General features: G+C 36.6%; 1 protein-coding gene across 8 annotated transcripts in view; it reads right to left on the reverse strand.

The window, feature by feature from the left end:
- The window catches only part of Dcaf6 (DDB1 and CUL4 associated factor 6), a 121,425-nt gene that overhangs the window by 7,723 nt on the left and 90,162 nt on the right, over nt 1–23,540 (reverse strand). For 5 of the 8 annotated variants that reach the window (XM_076941523.1, XM_034512807.2, XM_034512806.2 and 2 more), the window contains 6 exons: nt 20,066–20,183; nt 14,953–15,068; nt 14,492–14,560; nt 13,907–14,303; nt 2,867–3,005; nt 745–901 (listed from right to left, as the gene is read on the reverse strand). In XM_076941523.1, coding sequence (XP_076797638.1) covers nt 745–901; nt 2,867–3,005; nt 13,907–14,303; nt 14,492–14,560; nt 14,953–15,068; nt 20,066–20,183 — 996 coding nt within the window. Of the gene's footprint in view, nt 1–744; nt 902–2,866; nt 3,006–7,860; nt 7,903–13,906; nt 14,304–14,491; nt 14,561–14,952; nt 15,069–20,065; nt 20,184–23,540 lie in introns of all 8 variants that reach the window. The other 3 variants (XM_076941521.1, XM_076941520.1, XM_076941522.1) reach the window with 1 other exon arrangement.

Below are 23,540 nucleotides of genomic sequence, written 5' to 3' on the forward strand. Positions count from 1 at the left end.
ACCACTTTGAAGTCACTCAAATTTCTGTCTTATTCACTGTTTTCTTCTAAAATATATGGCCACTTCAAATAGAAGGCAAGAACAAGCCAATTATCTTTTATGCTAGTAAATTACTTCTGACCTGTGAGGACTTAAAAAGGCTTGGAGGTTTGTTTTGAATACATGATGAGTAACTCAGTCATGCCAGACTCTAAGAGACAACAAAACTTAAAATATTAGAAGAACAAACTTATTTTTTTAAGAATATCTGTCAAAAGCACATTTTTTTTCTTTCTTTTTGAGGTTAGGACTTTAAAAAATATTTATTTGTTTTTTGAGAATTCCATACGTGTGTACACACTGTTCTGATCAAATCTGTCTTCTATTCCCTCTCCAGCTATTCCCAGATGGACACTCAGTCCTGCCTCCCCTCCCAACTGTGTATTCATTCAATCCACTGAGACCAGTGAATGCTGCCAGCACGTGCCTGAACACCAGCCACCACAGCACAAGCACACTCTCTTCCAGGAGCTACATCCCTGAGGGAACGGATGCTCCCTTTACCTACATCCTTCAACTGCCAGTATCTTCTTAGGTAGGGGTGGGGCTTTGTGAACCATCCATAAAACAAATTCTTTAAGTCCTTGTAGAGCTATAACTATATCTAGCAGTGCTTAGTAGGATAATTCAGATTTCTGTAATATTCTCTATAGCTGATGAATGAGCACAGCAATTCCCAGTCAGTAAGAAAGACACCTTACTTACTTGGATCAAACGGATGGGGTTGCAGGCAGTTGACCACATGATTATCAGCTTCCAGAAGCATCAAATGTTCAGCAGTGTGCCGGTCCCAGATGAAGATATGGCCACAATCGGAACCGCTCATTACAAAGTTAGCACCCCAGAAATTGGCTTCTTTTATCTGAGGGATTTTATGAAACAGGATAGCCAAGCCACAGTTACCAAAACAAAGGCAGATTCTATTCTAATGTTGAAAATAAATTGATTTTAAAAATAAAAAAGTTAAATGTTGAAGTTCGTTTCTTCTAAGAATCTTAAAATCATGACAGCACTTCACCATGGACAATAACATGGTGGAAAAGCATTGGAAGCCCCCCCTCCCCCCGTGCTCCCTCCCCTCCCGCCCGTCAATGTCAATGTCAACAGGATTTGACACACAACAGGTACTTCACACATGCTAAATGAGGAAATACAATTTCTGGGCTTAAAACAGTATACTGGAAAAAAGTATATACCTACAGATGAACTTTCTAAAAATCATGTCATTTTAGCTTATAAAGAAAACAACATTTCATAGAATAAAGGAATTGTTGTCTTTTGTATTTGCCAAGAACAAAAAGTATTTTTTTCATTAACTGTTAGAAGCCCACAGAGTTAAGAAGAAAAGATAAATATATCTTTAATCAAGCAAGCAAAGGGATGTGATATATGTAATAGCGATCCTGTTTTAATAAAGCACACATGACAGGAGCATAGAGAGATCTTTACACTGCAGACAGTGCCTTTAAGAGTGACTTCCTCTGAAGCTTCTGCTGCCCTGGAGCTCACACAAGCAGGCAGGGAAGGAGGCCCTGCAGCCACACTGCAGCTGTGCACTTACTTGTACTTTCATCTCCTCTGTGCTAAGAAATGAACTGAGGGCACATGCTGGTTAGGCAAGCACTCAGCCACTTGGTTAGATCCTCAGCCCACCTTTAATTAGTCTTGTCTAAAAGTTTAATTGGCAAAATGCATAAAGTACAAATTGGTCACTTCTATTAAAAATGATGAAATTGTTATTACCAATGACATGTACAAGGAAAGGTAATTATTTCCTCATTTCAGTTTATTTTTTTACCTATTCCTTTAAAAAAAGGTAAAACACAATCTGCAGGTACTTTGTGGTAACACACTGCAACTACAGAGAATGCTTTCTAGATAGGAACTGTTTAGAGTAACAGTTACATTAGTTACCTTGCATAGGGTGTGCAGATTTGGGAATTCTGAACACTACAACTGATCTAAGATCACCTGCTCTATCCTGGCTATTTCAAAGATGAAGAAATTAAACCTAGGAGAGACAGAGTGACCAAAGCCACTTTTTAGTTGTTAGTTTAAAAGGTATTATAACTAATGTATCTGTATTTTATAATCAACCTAGATTTCATATACAGATTTATTTTCCAAACTAACAAAACGTTGTAAAATGAACTTTAAAAAAGTTAATAGTAAAAGGCAAAAGATTTATAGTTTCTGGCCCAACAAGAGGCTGAAAGAGTCAGATCCAGATATTTCCACCCAACCAATGGACAGAAGCTGCTGACCCCTGTGGTTGAATTAGGGAAAAGCTGGAAGAAGCTGAGGAGGAGGGTGACCCCATAGGAAGACCAGGAGTCTCAACTAACTTGGACCCTTGAAATCTCTCAGACACTGAGCCAGCAATCGGGCAGCATACACCAGCTAATTTGAGGCCCCAACACAGCAGAAGGCTGCTTGGTCTGGACTCAGTCAGAGATGATGCACATAACCCTTGAGAGACTTGGAGCCCCAGGGAGTGGGGAGGTCTGGTGTGGTGGTGGTGGTGGTGGGGTGACATCCTCTTGGAGATGAAGAAAAGAATTTAGAAAAAAATAGTAAAAAAAAAAAAAAATTGTAAACTCTGAAGGAGGACAGCAAGTATAAACAAAGCAAAACAACAACAAAAATCAACAGCTTCTTATTCTAAAATATTTTTTTCTAGCTTACATATATTTCCTTAGTAAGGTAGAATTTTCTTGCAATATGTTGCCAGACTAAAAGAAACATGCTTGAATAAAGACGTAACAAAATCACCACAGAAAAACCACGAACTGCAATCTCATCAAAGAATGCCATGAGCAGCTGGTACCATTGTCCGGGAGTTGCGGTGGCCCTTATAAACCATCTTTACTAGTGGCCTCCTAATGTTCAAAGTGTCCAATTCTTCCATTTCTTTCCTTTCTTTTCTCCTCCTGAAGAACTCCTGAATGCGGGCGACAGCGGAGCGCCTATGTATTGCATATTAAAACAAAAACCAAGAATAAACATTCACAAGCAACTTCTGAATAATACTGAAAATGTCAAAATATAAGTCTATAATATATTTAAAACACATTATTTTAATAAAGCACCTCCAATCAAAAGCATAAAAAGGCAGACTTCATCATAGTAGTTAAGTTACTACAAGATATTTAGTTCAGTGATCACTTAGGAACTTGGTACTGGTTGAAAAAGTAAAGAAAATAGCATGCGACATACTAGTTTCTGAAGTACTGTTTTATAAAACCACACAGATAGAACTCATGTACAATTTTACGTCAAGTAAAACACCCTATTTAGCCTCGTTTGGTGATCTAGACCTGGAATGACAACCTGTAGGAGGCAGAGGGGGTCAGGAACCCAAGACCAGCTTTGACTACAAAGTGGATTTTGAGGCCAAGGCAACTTGAAATGCTGTCTCAAGAAAAAAACAACGCTCTATTAAAATTTTTAAATGTTTCTCTTTATAGAGGCCATAAAGAAAAGCCCAAAGAAACTAAGAGTAACATGGAAACAGCAGTAAACTAATTAGTTGACATCTGACTTAATTTAAAGAGCAGGCTAGTCCGTAAGAGATAAGATGAAGCTCTCCCACTGGCATCTCCTTTATATGGCTCCACACCAAAGGAGAGTCACAGTTAATGAGGCAGAGTCTATTCTCCCTACAAAGGAGACCATGGCAGTAGTAGCCACTCAAGAACAAGGGACTCTTAAAGCTCTTCTATATTATCCAGGGAATATTCCCTAACAGCCAATATTACTTAATTCTGAAGCTTCGATTTGTCATTTAAAACTCCATATTTTGACATGCAGCAGATGGAAAGTCTGTAAGATCTAAAACTACCAATCGGTAGTTAAGACAAATGACTTAGCAGTGACTAAAGGCACAAAAAAGATGATAGTGTCATCAATAAACAAACTTCTCTTCATGTTTATCAGACTGAGCATCATCAGATCTAGAGTCTCCCCTGTGTCTACTCCTGTCATTTCTCTTCCTCCAGGGGAAACGTTTCTGACCTTTGCTATCATGGTTTTGTTTGTGGACTTTAATTCAGTGGCATGTATCTGCTTGGCTTTGTGCATCCGTGTGTGTGTGTGTGTGTGTGTGTGTGTGTGTGTGTTCTGGCAGGTGTGTGTCTGTTAGAGTGAGTGCTGCACTAAAGTATGTGCACAAGGTTCAGCTTCAGTCACAGTTTGGGAATGTAATTACACAGATTCACACCTTATCAGCAGTGTACTTGAGTTCTAGAACATAATATTTTTTTAAAATTAAATACTATATATTAAATTTAAAATATGTATAAAGCTTTGCTTTGGCAATTTTATATGTTAAAAAAGTCTTGGGAAAGCTGGGTCCTGCTGTATGCCTTTAAGCCTAGCACTTGGGAGGCAGAGAAAGGTGGATTTCTGTGAGTTTGGGGCCAACCTGATCTATATAGAAAGTTCCAGGACAGCTAGGGTTACAAAGAGAAACCATGTCTAAAAAAAAAAAAAAAAAATCTTGTGGAAAATACAAAGACATATTTCCTCAGTAAAAACTGCAGCTGACTAGAAATTAATCTAAATATTCAGAGAAAAGTAAATTTATGTATTCACAGAAAGGGTTTGGGAACAGCAAATTGTTAGAATTTTCATGTTACAACTACGTATTTCTATATTTTGTTTAAAATTTGTTTTAATAAAAATTGGTATACTCTAAGCTATCAAGGCAAATTAAAAAGCATTCATAAAACTGTTCTACAGAGTAACAGAGCGTTTGACTAACAAGCTTATTGAAGGACTAAAGAAACAAATGTAAAATTAATTGGTCCAGAATTTTCAAAGCACTAATGAATAATACTAGCTATTTAATACAATGAGGGGGGAAAAAAAAACCCTAAAACACAGTAACTCAGCAGAGTGAAAATGTGTCTGATTAAGCCAAGCCCACTCATAACAGAAACTGTTAACACAGCAAGACAGAAAGGAGTGTTGGAAACTTTTTACAAGTTCCTCCCGACAGCCCTAACCACCCACCTAAACACATCCGTGGGCATCCTCCTCACAGGCAGGGTGAGACATAATACCTAATACTTATCAGCTGCTACAGTAAGAAAAAAATGAGTAAGAAATAAAATTTACATTTGTGTCTAATTTCTATATTTTAAAAAAACAAAATAATCTATAGGTTAAGTAATAGAAATGCTAGAAAATTAATATGGCTGGAAATATAATTAGGATACAAGACAACTATATTTCTAAAAAAATCAGCAAAACACAACTAGCATAAAAATGTAAATGATCACATTTGTTACAGCAACAAAAATTAAAATTCTTTTAAAAGATTTAGAAAACTTCTTTGTAAAATATTACAAATGTCACTGACAAGCATCTGTGTTGTGTGTGTGTGTGTGTGTGACCCCTCTGGTGTCTCCTTTAATCATGAACACCTTATTTTTCAGACAGTTTCTCACTGAAACTGGAGCTTCAGTTTTAGCTAGACTGGCTAGTTGGTGAAATCCTGAGACCCATCTGTCTCCATGTGCTCCTATGATGAGGTTGCAGAGCTGTGCCACTGTGCCCAGCTTTTATGTTCATGCTGGGGATCCAAGCTCAGGCCCCATTGGTTGCAAAGCAAGCACTGAGCTATCTCCCCAAGCTACTGAGAGACATTTTTTAAAAGTGTTAATAAATACAAAAGATAACCATACCATATTCACCTTTCCCTGAACTGTACAGACTTACTACACCTGCAACCATCATCTGAGGATTTGTGTGTGAACTTGGAAATGAATTTTACAAACATTAGGTCCAGGGCCATGGAAGCTCATGCCTGAAGTCCCAGCTGTTCTGGAGGCAGAAGAAGGGGGATATTTCTTGAGATATGTCCAGCATCAAAGGGGTGACACCCAAATACAGGAGATCACCAGGTTGTGGGACTGTGCCCACTCCACCCTGGCCAATCTCATCTCTCAAAGTCCAGCTGAGGATGGACACTAGAAGGAGGCAGTGAGATCCCAGGAGAAAGAGCAGAGGACCACTGCCATTTTATTTATTATTCAAAGAGATAGTGATACGGTGTGGTGCATTTGTAATACAGTAAAGCATATTTATACAATGTAACAGTCTGTTGTGAGGACTTTCATCTCTTATACTTTTATATTTCTAATTTATTTCAGCAGAAATTTTAAAAAGCTGTGTGTGAGACTTCAGGAAAATGCTGTCTTAAATCACATTTTATTTAATAAATCTTTACATAAAAACTGAGGCAGAGAACGAGCCCTATTTCATTCACTCAAAGAAGCCGTACAGTGATATTTTCTATTTCAACATCATTCTTTCTTTTTCACATAGTTTATATGGTTTTAGCCTTTCTAAGACCCACCTGAAGCAACACGTTACTTTTTAGTTGCAATCTTTATTTTAAAAGCAGAAACCAGCTTTGAATACTTGGGATGAAGTTTAGTAAGTTAAAAACATCAAAAAGCCCTGAATTGATTCAATTTTGGTGTCATTAAATTAAAAAATAATAGCCAGTAACAGAATAATTTACAAAATTATTGACTTCAAAATATATCTTAATGTCAAAACAGCCTACAAAGACCAGCATAAAACAAAACTGAGGGCTTTGCTGGTGACCTGGATTTAATCTCTGGATCTCTCATAAAGGTGGAAGGAAATAATAGACTCCACAAAGGTGTCCCTGATTGTCACACCTACAATGTAGTGTGTGCCCTCAAATATACATGCAATAATAGAAATAAAGCTTTTTTTTTTTTTTTTAATTTATTTACTTATTGTATGTATATGAGTACACTGTAGCTGTCTTCAGACACCAGAAGAGAGCATCCGATCCCATTACAGATGGTTGTAAGCCACCATGTGGTTGCTTAGAATTGAACTCAGGACCCCTGAAGAGCAGTCAGTGCTCTTAACCACTGAGCCATCTCTCCAGCCTGAAATAAAGTTTGTTTGTTTTGTTTTTTTTTTTTTAAGTAAAAATGGATTTAAACTTACTTTAAGGTCCTGAGGACAGGCTTTAAGCAGAAATTACTATACATTTATGCTAATTTTTGGTTTATTTTACTATTTCTGTATTCCATATAAAAAACTATTTTTTACATTTTGATTGCTACTATATTTTACATTTTGATTGCTACTATATATTTTATGTACAACTTTACTTTAGAAACTGATAATACCTAAAAAAAAAAAAATGCCACTTTTTAGTTTGGCTAATCTTTTTCAGTAAGTAGCTTGGGTAGATGACTGTTAGAATATAGGGTTCACTTTAAAAATTCTACTAAAAACTGTGTAACACTGTTAGCTTTTCAATTAGAGAAATATTTAAGGGTTGTACATCATCTTGGTATGTGATATTCTTAAGTTATTTAGCTACTTGCAAGAAAATGGCATTGAAAAATCAGAATTTTAAGACCTAGCACAGAATTAAGTGAACAGAATTAAAAGAATTAAAAGTGCATATGAATAACAAAAACTGCTAATTAGTATGCCAATCAAGTTTTAAGAAAACATAGGTTGCACTCCTTAACCAAGTATCAAAACAAGTACCAGATATTTGAAGGACCCCATTTTAGACTATAGCTACTTGTCACCACACTTGAAGTGAACAGCAGTTACATCTGCACACACGGAATTTCTTTTCATTCTATTCCCATGCAGCACATGCAGAGAAATAGTTTGTGAAAAGCAACCTGTTTATAATGCTTAGCACTTATGCGTTCAAAGGAAGTATTAACTGTTAATAGGAAAGGTGGTTAGCTGTAGAAAAGAGGACCTGGCACATCCATCGTAAAGAAGAAATGAAGGAGCATACTGCATTACCTCATTATTCTATCACCTACTGTTGTTCCTCTGATATTAAATCTAGTGAAGGGAACACAATAACTAAAGTCACTTACAAAAAACCATGTATGTACAGCATCACAATCACCACTCTTTGTCATCAACCATCTCAGTCTAAAGGACTTCCGTTTCCCTTTGTCGCAGTCCATGGTGAGGAATGTCACCCAAAGAAATCGCAGGAAGAACCCAAGGAAACAGATACACTCACTGAATTAGGGTTAGAAGGAGACCACACTGCAGCATGTCTTTTACCTTTTGAACACCCACAGCTGAAGAACCTCAAGGCTAACTGCTCTCTGGGAAATACACAAGGAAGCTGACTCATTTGTCCTAACCACAGAACTGGAACAAGCCAGCCCAGTACCAGGGCTTTTAACTCCCTAGAAACCCTAGTTTTTCTCTTTGATGATTTCCTCTGCAATTTTCTTTAATAAGGTAAGTAGAATCATTAAAAATCAGAATGAGCTGGTTATAATGAGTGAAGAAATGCTGGCATATTTATAGTACAAAGGATTCTGGCTCTACAGAGTCCAGAAAGGCTAGATGGACCAAAATTTCTATGCAAATGATATATACTTTAAAAATCACGAAGCAATACAGGATTAATGCTTTAAATGTTTAGGAAAAACTCATTAGAATGATAACATCTTAGCTATATAGAACATTAAGGACTTCACAAAATCTCATTTGCTCATCTTTTTTCTGGAGTAATTTTGTTTTCTTGATTTAGAGAAAGAAAGAAAGAGAGGGGGAGAAGGAAAGAAGAAGAGGAGAGAAAAGGAAAGGAAAAGGAAAAGGAAAAGGAAAAGGAAAAGGAAAAGGAAAAGGAAAAGGAAAGCCACCATTTTATTTACTCCATAATGTAGCTGGCACTGTAGGCCTTTAATCCCAGCACTCCAGAGGCAGAAGCCAACAGATCCCTGAGTTCAAAGTCAGCCAGGACTACACACAATGACACACTGTCTAACAGAGAAAAGAAAAAAGTGAGGCACTCTCTCATTCCAGGGTCTGTTCTGATGTTCACGGATCTAGCATGTGAAATTGGTGAAACAGTGAACACAATAATTTTATTTGTTGTTTATATCACAATTAGTGAACACATTGTATTTTATCAGTTTATTTTCTATTTAATGTCTTATGCTTTTAACCTAGATAAAAGAACTCGTTTTTTAACACTTGAATTTCTGCCATAAAGATATTATAATAGATACAGCTTGGTTCTCTCTGTGACTGATTTATTATAAAGCAGAAATCTGTAAACTGGCTTTTATGTAAAATCGTGGTCAGCTGTTTTTTATGACCTGAAAGTTATGGCCAGTATTCTCATTTTTAAATGGTTACATTTAAAATAGTTATATAAGTGCCTAAGTAGTAGTTTCCACTTTACTTCTTGGCCAGCAAAGCCTAAAATTTATTATCTGGCCTTTTGGGAGAAGAAAATTGTCTGAATACCTGTCCCTGTTCCAGCAGTTTTGACATAGATTTGCTATAGTTAGAGAAGAACACTCCACATTTAAATACCCAGGTGACTGCTGTGGCCTGTGTTTCTAAGGCTCTGCTTTTTCAGGCTTGGTTTCAGCCCCGGAATGCACACCTGCTTAAACTAAACAAACCTTTAAGAATAGTAAGAGTCAAGTAAGGTGACCCATGCTTATACCCTCACATTGGAGTTGGGGGCAGGAGGATCAGGGAATAAAAGCCATCTTCAAATACATAGTACATTTAAGGTACATGAGATCCTGACTCAAAAAAAATGCAAAAAGAATGTAAATAGGTGTGTTATGGAATCATTGCTCTGCAGTACAAGGATTGCTTTGGTATTTTAAATTAGATATATGTCAGGGGCTTAACTACATGAAACCTTTAAAGTTTCAATTAAAAGTTTAAATTTAGAAAAAAAAAGTAAAAATTAAAATTGAGGCAAAATTGTAAGATATACTATAGTTTTCATATAAATTAAAAGTTTAGCTAACTATATATTTAACTTTTTAACTATTTGACTTTTACCATACTTATTGTGAGGACCATTTCTTTATCCTAACTAAATTAATTGACTGGGCTTTTTAAATAGCAGCAAGAAACTGTTCTGGGCACACTTTCAGCACACTGGACTTCTAGACTGGACCTGGAGTGATCAAACGGCAGGAGGGTGACTTCTAAGGTATGTATTCTGTTAGCTGGACATTTCATCAATGTGTAAGATGTACGTTAGCCTCTTCGGAAACAGAAAGTAGTCCAAATATTGGTAATTTTAAAGATGGTAAATGACTTGGGTTCTTAGAAGTAAAATTTCTTAAAACTTGTTCCTTTAAAAATGTAAGTCAACTTATTATCTACCTCTGAATTTAGAAGCCATGAACAGCACCCGAGGCCAGGGCCAGTGGTCCCTCACTAAGCTGTGTAAAAAGCTGCAGCAGCCTCAAGAATGAAGCAAGGAGGAAGGGCAGCCACAGCAGGCGCATTCTCTACTCAGTGAGCTCTAATTGCTCAGCAAGTGCTGCTAGGGAGACAGCACAGAACAAACAGACTGAGTCTCAGTTCTCATCACTTACACATTTTTGGTAAAGAGCTAGGGGAGGCTGGACGTGGTGGCTCATGCCTGTAAAACCACTACTTCAGAGGCTAATGCAGGAAGATTACCTTGAATTCAAGACCCCTGAACTACAAGGTGAGACAACAACAACAACAAAATGGATCAAAAAACAAAAACAAAAATCCAAACCAAACAAAAACAGAAACAAGAAAACCAAAATCAAAATGAAACAAAATAAACAAACAAAACTGGGAAAAGACAAAGCAAATCTCTTTTTGGGGGGAGAGAGTTTTTTTTTTTGGGTTTTTTTTTGTTTTGTTTTGTTTTTTTAAAGATTTATGTACTTATTTTGTGTATGTGAGTACATGTAGCTGTCTTCAGACGCAGTGACGTCTACACTGGGTCCCACTGCAGATGGCTATAAGCCACCATGTGGTTGCTGGGAATTGTTGTTGCTCTTCTTCTGGATGAGTGGTCAGTGATCTTAATTACTGAGCTATCTCTCTGAGCCCTGAGCTTCGTTTTTTAAGTCTCTGTGTAGTCCAGGGTGGCCTGAAACTCACTCTAGACCAGGCTGGCCCAAAACTCACAGAGACCTGCCTGCCTCTACCTCCCAAGTGCTGGGATTAAAGGTGTGCAGCAGTTGAAGGGGAAGGCTACCAAACTGAAGGAGCAATGCAGGGGCGCTGCACCACGTCAGCTTGGTATACTGATACACTGCAACATTTCACTTAGTTTTGATTTACAGCTTGCATGCTTTCCTCTCCAATAAATTATGAAGTTTCCTGAAGATTAAGAATTTTATTATTATTTCTGTTACCAGTCTAAATTTATGTCCTATAAAAGCTAAGTAACTAAAGCTAAGTAACCTGATTATACAGATTATTTAGTGATACCCAGTCTTTACAAGTTTAAACTATGATCTGAGTTTAAGCTAATGCATGGAGAGGTGGTAGTTCCAGGCTGCTATCCATAATTACCAATATTCTAAATATTTAACTAATCTAAAACCTAGATCTTTCTAGGTCAATCTAGTTATCAGGTACCACCAACTTTATGGCTGATCAAATCTTAGGAGAATTAGAAATCATCTAAATACTATAAAAATGATAAATGTCTTAGAAACCATCAGTTTGATTTTTGAATTGTGCTGTGCTTGGTAACTTTACCTGTATGTATTAAGTAGTAATGACCTTTGAAGGAACCCTTAACATATATATATATATCTATATCTATATCTATATCTATATCTATATCTATATCTATATCTATATCTATATCTATATATATATATATCTGGGATGCTGAGGGGTTAGTGGAACATGCCTATAACCTCAGCACTTCAATTAATAGTTCAAGGTCAGTCTGAGTTACAGAGCCAGCCAAGGCTAATAGTAACACTCTAACAAAACAACCAATCAACTAAACAACCAATCAACAGAGGAGGTTGATGATTAACACATGGAAGGTTAATCTTTAAGTGCAAACATAAGGGAGGATTATTTGAACAGTGCCTTAATAAAGTAACCATTTCCCCAAACTGATGGAAGGTACATGCCCTTCCACTGTTAGCAAAGGTGGTTTCACTGAGCTAAAAGCTAGTCTTTTTATTACTTTTATTTGCCAACCTTTATTCCTTAGAGGCATTCCTTTTTCTCATTTTGCTTTGTGAGAGAGTCTCTGTAAATTGCCTAAGTTAGACCTCAAACATAATTTTGCCTCAGTTTCCCATGTAGCTAAAATTACAGGTATGCATTACTGCTACTGGGTGAGCCAGTCATATTGTAATTGTTTTTTCAGGATGAAGGCACCCTTATACAGAAAATACACTGGTTGTTTAAGACATGTCTCCATCTTTCAATGTGAGCCAGGTCCTACAACTGACTCATTTTAAATTTGTACAATAATTTTAGATAATCATAAGCGTACTTCATATATAAGAAAACTGAGTCTCTGAATCAATAAGCAGCGTATATGAGAAAAACTGCTAGTAGGTGTTGAATGTGCATTCAAGCCCAAGTTATGGCGCTCTTGACAATCATACAATGTTACCACATTTTTTGGTTTTGATCTTTGAATGTGTTTCATTCTGTAGCCCAGAATGTTCTATGTAGCTCAAGCCAGCCTTGAACTCACAGCAGTCCTCCTGCTGTAGCCTTCCAAGTACTCAGATTACAGGGAATGAGCTACCATGCCTGGACTACCATTTTTAGTGGCATAGTAATCTTCTCATTATACATGTGAAATGCATATATAATATATAATCTTGTTAATTGTGTCAGAAATGTAAACTGAATGTTTGATAAACAACAATCTATTCAACATATATGTGTGTGTGTGAATGGTCCAAACAGAATTTCACTCCTGTGTGAATCAGGACTTTAAAGATAAAACTGGATTTTCTGGAACAATGGGAAAGTTGGTACTAATCACACAGTTTTCCATATATGGGATGCACACACTTTCCTTCCTGGGTCCCAGCGAGAGAACAGAGCTCCCTGCTAACAAGTGAGGTATAATATAGCCTTACCTCTTTCTTTTATCTTTTATTTTGAGACAGTCTCACTAAACCACATAGGCAGAACCTGGACTTGGGACCCTGCTGCTGCAGCCTCCTAAGTAACTGGGGTTATAAGCTTGTACCATCAGACCCAGTCATTTTAAAGACCATTAAAAGATATCTTAACTTCTAAAATAAAATGTTTCTTTATATAAAAATCTACATGGAAAAATTATACAAATGTAACAATTCAATTCTCTATTGTTGCTACAACCTTTACTCTCCATCATACCTTTCTAGTTTCTTAACTGAGTTATTACATTATTAGAAAACAGAGAAAGACATAAAGGTCCCAAAAGGAGAACTACTATCACACTACTAGGGACAAAAAAAAAAAAAAAAAAAAAAAAAAAGAAAGAAAAGAAAGAAAAAGAAAAAAAAACAAAACAACAAGAAAACACGTAAACTAAAATTAAAAACAGGCTTAATTGTGCACACCTTTAATCCTAGCACTTGGGAGGCAGAGGCACTCGGATCTCTGAGTTTAAGGCCAGCCTGGTCTACATACCATGTTCCAGGCCAGTCTGGTCCACATATCAATTTACAGGCCAGGCAGGACTACACAGTTAGACCCTCATCTCAATAAACAAACTAGCAAAACCCCAAAGCTATAATCTCTACAGGGAAAACTAACAACTAAATGTAACCTCAATTTATAAGTAACCCATTAGTCATTCTCAGCATGCCATCTCTTGATTTGTAAACTGAGGCACAAGCTTCAGGGCAGAAATACTGAACAAAGACATTTTCTTTTCACTTCTTCATACATTTGCTCGGCATATGTGAAATCATGCATGATTTACAAGTTCCATGTGTCACATGATTGTGACAGTTCTAGATGAAACAACTTTAAAAATGGTGAGACTCTCATATGACTTCAACTCTTATGAATTACATTTTTTATAGTCTATGCTAATTAAAAATGTACCAACCTATCACCAGGTCCTGTTCGGTATCTTGCACCGGGGATCAAGACCGGGTCATCATCACTGTCATCTGTGTCCTGGAGAGTGGAGTCCCTGGCAGATGGGTCTTCATGAGCTGAAGGCGCTATGGCTTCTGTCTGGGATGGGAGTTCAGGATTGGCGCTGGTATGCCTGGTAGCACTCTCAGTGCTGGTCTGCTCGATGGCTTCTGTCTGGGATGAGAGCTCAGGCTTGATGCTAGCATGCCTGGCAGCACCCTCAGTGCTGGTCTGCTCACAAGTCTCCCTGTCTGTTTCAGACAAAGTGCTTTCTTCTGGAACCCCACAAGGGCTGTCAAAACTTGGGTTATTCCTTTCTCCTGAGTTAGAATCCAGTGGCTCAGCTGGGAAGTTATCAAATTGTGCTGTCAGAAAACAAAGTTGTACGTAAGTCACTGTTCATCATTTTACTTAGGAACTGACATGTTCTAATGTGAAGTCTGATTCTGGAGCCATCATTTGGAAGTGACCTTTGCCTCTGGAGAGATTACAAAGATTAAGGTGTTTAGTTTGTATATGAGCCAGTTTTCCTGAAGATGGCAAGATAACTTACCTGTATCTACCTGGTTTTGAATGAGGTTTTCTGAAAATGTTCCTTTCTCTGATAGTTCTTCAGGAGCTCCTAGAATTAAACAAAATTATCATAAAGTCTAGCTTTTTAAAGAAAAATATAAATACAACACTCCAACATTTCTTTAAATAAATGGCTCCCAATTCTATCTTGATCATAGAAACCTTTAATATTCAAATAAAATCTCAGCCCAGGGATGGGCAAAATGACTTTGAGGGTAAAGGCACTTGCCAAGTGCAAGCCTAGAGACCTGAGTTTGACTCCTAGAACCCAAGTAAAGGTGGAAGGAGGGAGCTGCCTTCACAAAGTTGTCCTCCAACCTCCACAGGCCTCTAGCCCACAAAATAAACTTTAAGACAAAATCTTACTCTACAAAGAACAAAGGTGAACCATCGTGGAGAAAGAGAAAAAGGGGTAGGTACTCAGCACTGAGGTGACCTAACTTGTCTCACTGTCTCCTTCAGGTGGCTGCATAGAGCTGGGTGGGGCCAAGCATTCCTCCTGACCCTCAGATTTGCAATGGCTCCCATTTCCTCTGGAACTTGAGGCTGTACTGCTCCTAGAATCATAAGAAGACATGTAATACCACCCAAAGGTAACAGGATTTTGATGTAACTTTCATATTTTACAGCTTAAAAAGTATTAGAAAATTTAAAACATAAGTACTTGATAAGCCATTTTTTAAGAAAGAAAATTATCACACTTCATCTTAAAAAGATTTTAAATTGAGAGCACTTTTACTCACGATTTTGATGCTCCTACTGTCTACTACACATTTCTATGTGTCTCTTAGTGTGTGAGTGTGTGTGCGTATGTGCTGAGAATCAAACACAGGAGCTATATTCTAATATATGCTAGTATGTCACACCGTCAGCCCAGTTTCTAAGGAAGTTTAAATGAATTATACTGACTCCCTTTCTACCCATAGATATTATTAATGGTTTTATAGAACTTGATCATACTCTTTTTTTTTTTTTTTTTTTTTTTTTTTTTAGATTCTAATTTATAGAATGTCTTAAATTAAGTTGAATGGAAGCCTGGCCATTTCTTCTGTCTTTTTGAACTGCCCCCTGTGGAATATTGTCTGTCCTGTCCTATTTTGTGTGTGTGTGTGTGTGTGTGTGTGTGTGTGTGTGTGTGTGTGTGTGTATGTATTTATTAAGCATTACAGTTTTGTAGAAAGAGATTATATTTTCTATTTTGGTTTTAATACCCACCTGATGATGGCCCATTAACATCTCTGGCTATTGATAATATTAGAACCATTCAAATAAATAACTTCCATAAGAAATCATGGTATATGTGTAAGGAGAAGGTTGATAAGGAAACAGGAAGATGTATAACAATATGAGATCAAAATCAAATTATGAGTCAGAGAGATGGCTCAGCGGGTGAGGTGCTTATTGCCAATCCCGATAACCAGAGATGGCAGGAACCCACTGGTGGGAGAAGACAATTCCCCAAGGAGTCTTCTGGCTTCTACATACATGCCATGACATGTACCCACACAAATATACATGTACAGAAAATAAATAAATGTAAAGAGGTAAATTACTAGGGACCAAGATCTTATAAAATCTCTTTAAAGCAAATAACAAAACTCAATTTCATATTTTTAAAGTGTACATATAATGATATTATTTTAAACAATAATGACCTACACAGGTATACATGTGAGAAAAAGATGTCAGGAGGGTTGTGTGCCAGCCTAAAGTATTGTCTCAGTAAGATTATTTTGTCTTTCTTTCTTCTCCTTCCTTCTTTCCTTCCCCCTTACTTCTCTTCCTTATTTTTAATATTGTTTATGAGTTTATTTTGTTGTTGTTGGTTTTTTCCTCTCTCTCTCTCTCTCTCTCTCTCTCTCTCTCTCTCTCTCTCTCTCTCTCTCTCTTTCTTTCTTTCTTTCTTTCTTTCTTTCTTTCTTTCTTTCTTTTCCCTGCCTGCATGCCTATGTACCATACGGAAGTCTGGTGTGTGAAACAGTCAGATGAGGGCATCTGATCCTTTGAAAATGGAGTTAATATGGCATGATAAACCACAGTGAAATGAGAAGAGTGAAAAATACATGGTGCTGGGACAAAGGAACAGTGTGAGAAGCTGATGCAGTAACTGGGTATCACAGTTGATAAAAAAAAAAAAAAAAAAAAAAAAAAAAAATCCAGAGCTTATAATAAGCAGGTGATTTTACTACAGAACTATAGAGAACACAGAAGTAAGATGAGCAAAGGTTCCCCTAATCTGCTTTCTAAACTCAAGGATTGCAGTACAGCCTTAAAGCACAACCACTGCAGGTGAAGAACAAACGCTATACCTGGGCGGCACTGCAACAAATATAACTCATGACATCACCCTAGCGTCCTACTACAATAGTTCTCATAAACCAGCAAGAAAGGCAGAGACCGCAGCAGAAAATGGGCCAAATTATGATACTAAGAGCACTGTTAGAGCAAATGACTATGCGGTGCTTATCACATACAAAGTGTACTAAGCTTAAGCTGCTTTCTCTGTAAAATCCCTTGAAATCTTCTCAAGGAACCTCAGAAATGGGCTCTTTTAAGAGTGCCCATTTCCATTAGAAAAGCTGGGATTTAGAAAGCTTCCTCAAGCTGTCAAGCAAGATTCCAGCCTCACAGTGTACCCTACTGCCTCATTTGTCATTAAAGACACTCCAACGCAAGAGACAGTACTGAAATAAAGAAAAGATGCATAGTTTTTTTTTTTCTTTTTCTTTTCTTTTCTTTTTTTTGGTTTTTCGAGACAGGGTTTCTCTGTGTAGCCCTGGCTGTCCTGGAACTCACTCTGTAGACCAGGCTGGCCTTGAACTCAGAAATCTGCCTGCCTCTGCCTCCCAAGTGCTGGGATTAAAGGCGTGCGCCACCACCGCCTGGCACATAGTTTTTTTCATGTTCTGTTTTATTTTCTACTATATTGAATATTTTAAAAATAGAAATGGTAATCTTTGACAAACTGATGAATGATAATATAATTTATGATTATTTAAGGTGAAATTAGCATTCAAGAAAAAAAAAAAGTAAAATTTTATCTTAGAACTGTTCTGAAGGCACTCTTCCCCAGAAAGATGAAGTCAGAATTCTGAGATCAGGCATAAGTGATACATATGAGAACCTGTATTAAATTATATATCATAGACCAGGGCCACAGATGTCATGATTTTAAAACGTTGTGGTAAAACACTTGGGGTCATCAAGGAATACTGTTGGCTGAATCTTGAAACACAGTACCTAGATTCTGGTTATCTTTACAACCTCCACAGCTCCCACTCTGGCACAGACCACTGCTACTGCTTATTCTGCTTCTGGCCAGTCTTTTACTTGGCATTGACATCTATCTATGGTCCACTCTGAACACAGGAACAAAAGCATCCTTTCTGTTTCAACATCATCTTCATTTTCTCAGCTGACCTTATCTGTTACTCAGCTGTCTCTCCTCTGCTCATTCCATTTCACAAACATGAACTTCCTAAAAGGTCCCTGAACATAAGGGACTGCTTCGCTCAAACATCTGCCTACAATTTCCTTCCCTACACATATGCCATCTTCTCAATGATTACTAACCTTCCTTAGCTTCCTGACTGTCCTTACTGCTCTCTGTTCTGTAGTACTCAGTGCCGTCCAACATGCCATATTGTATACTTATTTACTGTAATTACTGCCTACTTCCTCCACCTAAAATGTAAGTTCCAGCAGGGCACAGATTTCTTTTTTCTTTTAGCTATTTTTTTTTAAAATTTATGAATGTCCAATGTCTAGAATAGTCCTTGGGACATAGGTCTCCAATAATATCTGAAGTCCTATTTAATCAGACTTTACTGTAAAATACATTTACATATAAACATACAAGGAAGCCAGTGAACTAAATAATGTAACATATTGATCACATATTAATCAAGCATAACATAATTATATATTAATAAATATATTAACATGATATATTATTTATACATAATATACTTTATATTTTAAAACAGTATATTAGAGTTCGAGGCCAGCCTGGTCTACAGAGTGAGTTCCAGGACAGCTAGGACTACACAGAGAAACCCTGTCTCGAAAAACCAAAACCAAAACAAAACAAACAAAAAAACCCCCAGAATATTAACTAGTTAATATAATATATTAATGTGATTTAATATATCAATGATAGATAATTAAAAATAAATAATAAATGACTATAAATAATTGATATGACTGTTATATAAAGCTTTATATAATGATGCCAGTACATAATTACACATTGCCACATTGTCAACAAACAATCATAAACTACTAATTAAACAAAGTTAAATAAAAGTATTTGGATAATGCTCAATAAAAAGACCTCTAGTTAGTGGGAAAGATAATGTTTACATAAATTGATTTCTTAAATTAATCACCAACAAAATCACAAATGTCATTAAAGACAACCAGTATAGCATTAAATGAGTATAAAAGTCCAACCTTCCTAATAATTAAATAACAAGTAAAATTATTTAAAAATCAAGAGTCAAAAATAAATACATTGAACAGAGAGTAATATGTTCATACACTAAGAGAAATGTGAAAAGGGAAACCAAACTGGCAATCGCTTTTGATCCAAAGAGTTCATCTCTGGAGGAATATCTCATAGATATGATGCTGAAGACAGGAAAAGTTTTAAAAAGAAAGACTTTCATTGGGTTTTAAATTTGATAGGTTAAAAATGGCAAATTAACTTTCCGATTAAAATGGAACGAATAAGTAATCTACAGCATCCCTACTGAACAGATTAGTAAAATAACATTAGTACAAGTAGCTAAAGGAAAATGATATTTAGTTACAGCTAATAATGCAAAATGGAGTCAATTCAGTCTAATTTAAATTATTTTCTAAAATGTACAACAAAAATCATGAGCATATGTTTATATACACAGACACAGAGAACAAAGGCTAAAATATTTTAAATTAATGCTCTCTATAGGTGATTATATTATTATTTGTATTTTCTATCAGAACAATCATCCCAGGACAACAAACACAATTTGTTATATTTTTAGAAATGTAAAGTCTCAGGTCTGATTCCATAGGTGGGATTTATTGATCTGTGATGTTTTCTGAATTTCCTTGTTTTATGTGCATGCAAGTGTGTGTGTAACATGCACACAAACCACATGAAGGAGTTGGGTGTCTTCCTCTATTGCTCTCCACCTATTAGCTTGAAAGTCTCTCACTGACCAAGAAGCTCATTGGTAAGCTCAAGGGATATGCCAGTCTCTGCCTCCCAATGCTAGGGCTACAGCATGTATAGGTGTGTGCAGCAACGCTCAGCTTTTGACATGCCTGCTAGGGATTCCAACTTGGGTCCTCATGATTACATAGCAAGGCTCTCATCCACCAAGACGGATCCATCTTTGCAGATACCTAATCTATTTATCTGCAAGTTCTTCAAGGAATTTAAAATATACTACATTTTCAAAACTAATACAGTAAACAGCAAAATAACAAAATTTGAAGTACAGAAAAAGCATATCAAATACAACTGTACAAAACACGGAAGAGCATCTTTACAAAAGTGTTAACTTACCATTCATCTGTAAAGTTCAGTTTTATTGTGCTTGTAGTTGTTCCTTCTGTGCTGTAGTGCAAACTTAAAACTGGTTCACCTGTCCCTGGTTTGGGGCTCAGCCTTTCATTATTGTTATCTGAAAATTGTGTTTAAAACATTTGAAAAAGTTTCTGAAACCAGTAAATATATGACATTTCCTAAAATTTAAAAGAGCTTAAGTTAGGTTGTTGTCATAACTTTTGTTCATGTTAGGGTTCTCATTTAAAGTTCAAAGCAGCATTATCAATTCTAGCTTTGTTTAGTTAACTCCCTCAGATTTAGAAAACTACATACTTTCAATAAGGAATCAAAAGCTACTAACATGCAATGACACATTATAAACTGGTGTCTTATTTAGTAGAATTCCCATGGTATATTTTTTTAGTTGTTTGAGCATCAGAAAGGATTAGCAGTGGCTAAAATATAAGATGAAAAGGCTCTAAACTAGCTGTTCTGACTGCTGCAGTTAGATCTACTGAGTTCTGTATTCTCACAGAACACACTCTACCACAAGGAAGTAGTATACTGTGCTTTGGTGTTTTCTAAAAATTGTTTCAATGTTTTAGTATATTTCAGTTTTTATTCTTAACTAATCTTGTAAAGAAGTTATTTCTTAATAAAGGACAGTAATTTCACCTTAAATTATATATATATATATACACACACACACATATACATATATATGTATATATATATGTATATATATATGTAGTATTTTTTAAAAAATGCAAATAAAGGTGGGCATGGTGCTCACACCTGTAATCCCAGCACTTAGGGGGCAAGACAGGAGGACCTCCAAGATTTCAAGGCCTGCCTGTGTTCCACAGGAAAAACCAGGCCAGCTGGGCTACAGAGTGAAACCTTGTCTCAAAAAGGAAAAACTTCATCCTTTGGCTGGGCATGGTTGCATACATCTGTAACCCCTGCATTTAAGAGGCAAAGACAAGTGGATTGCTCTAAATTTTACCGCAACCTGGTACACATAGTGAGTTCTAAGACAGCCTAGGCAATTTAACTTAGTAAGACCCTGTCTTAAAATTAATCCATTAATTAAATGAAATGGCATATAATGTCAAAGAAACTGTAGAGACTATTCAAAGCCCTCTCCCCCCAAATAGCAAAAAGATATTCAAGGCCAAAATGAAGTAGAACTTTAAAACTTCCTATTTGGATGGTCATTAACATCTTACACAGAGAATAGAAATTGACACAAAGCCAAATATCAGAGACCCTTGGCTAGCTGTCTACAGAGAGAAAACTTGTCTGTGGTATCTTGAGGTTTTTTGTTTGTTTGTTTTGTTTTTGGCATCCATTACAAGACTGATACAACAATGAGCTACTTTTCCTGAAAATAACAAATCACAACTTTAAAAATCCAAGTTACTCGGGCATTTTCTGATTTTACAACAGCATCAAGAGAGGGTCGTCAACACAGTTTCCCCTTATCCTTTAGTTATCCCACAGATTGTCATCCCATTGGTGACAAAGCCATTGTTTTAAGTTTGCTGTAACTGGGTTATGGCTAAAGCCTGGGATGATCAAAGACACAGGCAGAGCTGGAGCTTGTTTTTTCAGAATATCTTATAAAATATTTTGCTACTTATTTTTCCTCTTAGGTAAAAAAGGAATGGAGTGTGTGGTGGCACACATCATTAAGCCCAGACCAGGGAGGCAGAGGCAGAGGCAGGTATATCTGAGTTCAAGGTCAGCCTGGTCTAGATTACAAGTTCCAGGCCAGCCAAGGCTACAAAGTGAGACCCTTTTCTGAAGGGGGAAAAAAAAGGAAGGCTGTTTAAGAGAAACTATGCTGCACTCTTGGAGGACCTGAGTTCAATTATCTAAATCCATGTCAGATCGTACATAACTTCCTATAACTTTAGTTCCAGGAAATCCAACACCACTCTTCTGACTAATGGGTAATTCCCCAACCCCAACCTGTCTAAAAACCCAAACCAAACCAAAACAAAACTGCCCTCAAAACCTCCAAATAAAACAAAAAACCATTGTTTTTGAAGAAAATAAAGACAATTACATAAATTCATATGCTACAGAAATACAGTAAACAAAAGCAAGAAAGAGAGAGAACAGTGTCGAAACATTTCATGAACATTTGTACAACACCCTGCCAACCCTTCCCCAGCAAGAAGCCAACAGGCAATTAGGAGTCATGACTTTTTCCTAGAGTCATCTATTACAAAATTATTCAAACACAGTCATAAAATGGAGCAATCTTCATATAATCACAAAAGGAGTACAGCTGATTAATATTGTTCCTTTCAACTCTAAATGAACTCCTCAACCTTGGCTTCAACTGGCCAACCAATGTACAAATGGAATGGACTCATTCATTGGGTCCTCATCTTCAGACTCCCAAGTTTAGAACTTATTTCTAACTTTCCTCATTCTACTCTTCTTAGCATGATGCTGCTTTGCATGGCTATACACAATTTATTAAAATGGGTTTTCCCAGAATCTCAATCCCTTAGCTGAGGATGGATGTAATTTGGGGGCTGAAGAAATATCTCAGAGGTTAAGAGCACTGGCTGCTCTTAAAGAGGACTAGGTCTGATTGGTAGAGGACTTAGCATTGATATAGAAGTTCACAACTAACTGTAACTCCAGTCCAGGGATTCCAAAGCCTCCCTTGGCACCAGGCACACAAATGCATATACAATACAATACAATAATAAAACAATTTTTTAAAATGGATATAATTTACTGTGTGATAAAATATATATTTTAAGCTAATTTAAAAAAACTACTTTAAAGACCTATAAATTGGGGCTGGAGAGTCGGCTCAGCAGTTAAAAGCACTGACTGTTCTTCCTGAGGTCCTGAGTTCAATTCCCAGCAACCTCATGGTAGCTCACAACCATCTGTAATGGGATTGGAAGCCCTCTTCTGGTGTGTCTGAAGAGAGTGACAGTGTACACATAAAATAAATAAATAAATCTCTCTCTCTCAAAAAAAAAAACCCTACAAATTAATGTTTTGTTTTTATATTACTTAAAAGATACTTATAAGCATTTAGGTTTGCTTTACTTTGTTTAGTTGTTTTAATTAGAACAACAAGCACCATACTCATTACACAATATACAGATCCTTCTTTAGTACTTCTCATGCGTGGATGTTTTGTCTTCACTGTCAGATGAGGCAGAACACAGTAGTCATTTCATTCTAAATAACCAACCAGTAAATAGTAAATCTAATACACAGAATCCAGAGTGAAGTTTCGTTTCACTATCTTTTGTCAACTAGAATTTAAAATATACTGTGTATAGACGTGTTCTGGGGTAGTAAATGCTGAACTAACACTTCCCATTCATATACAGGCTTCAAACATTTGCTATTTACTAAAAATTTTAAAATTCAATATGTAATTAACGACTGCTTAAAATACGATTTGAGCCAGACATGGTAGTGGCAGTGAGCCCAGCTACTTAAGAGGTGGAGG

Source organism: Arvicanthis niloticus, chromosome 10 (genome assembly GCF_011762505.2).
Source record: "Arvicanthis niloticus isolate mArvNil1 chromosome 10, mArvNil1.pat.X, whole genome shotgun sequence".
In the NCBI taxonomy this organism is placed as follows: Eukaryota; Metazoa; Chordata; class Mammalia; order Rodentia; family Muridae; genus Arvicanthis; species Arvicanthis niloticus.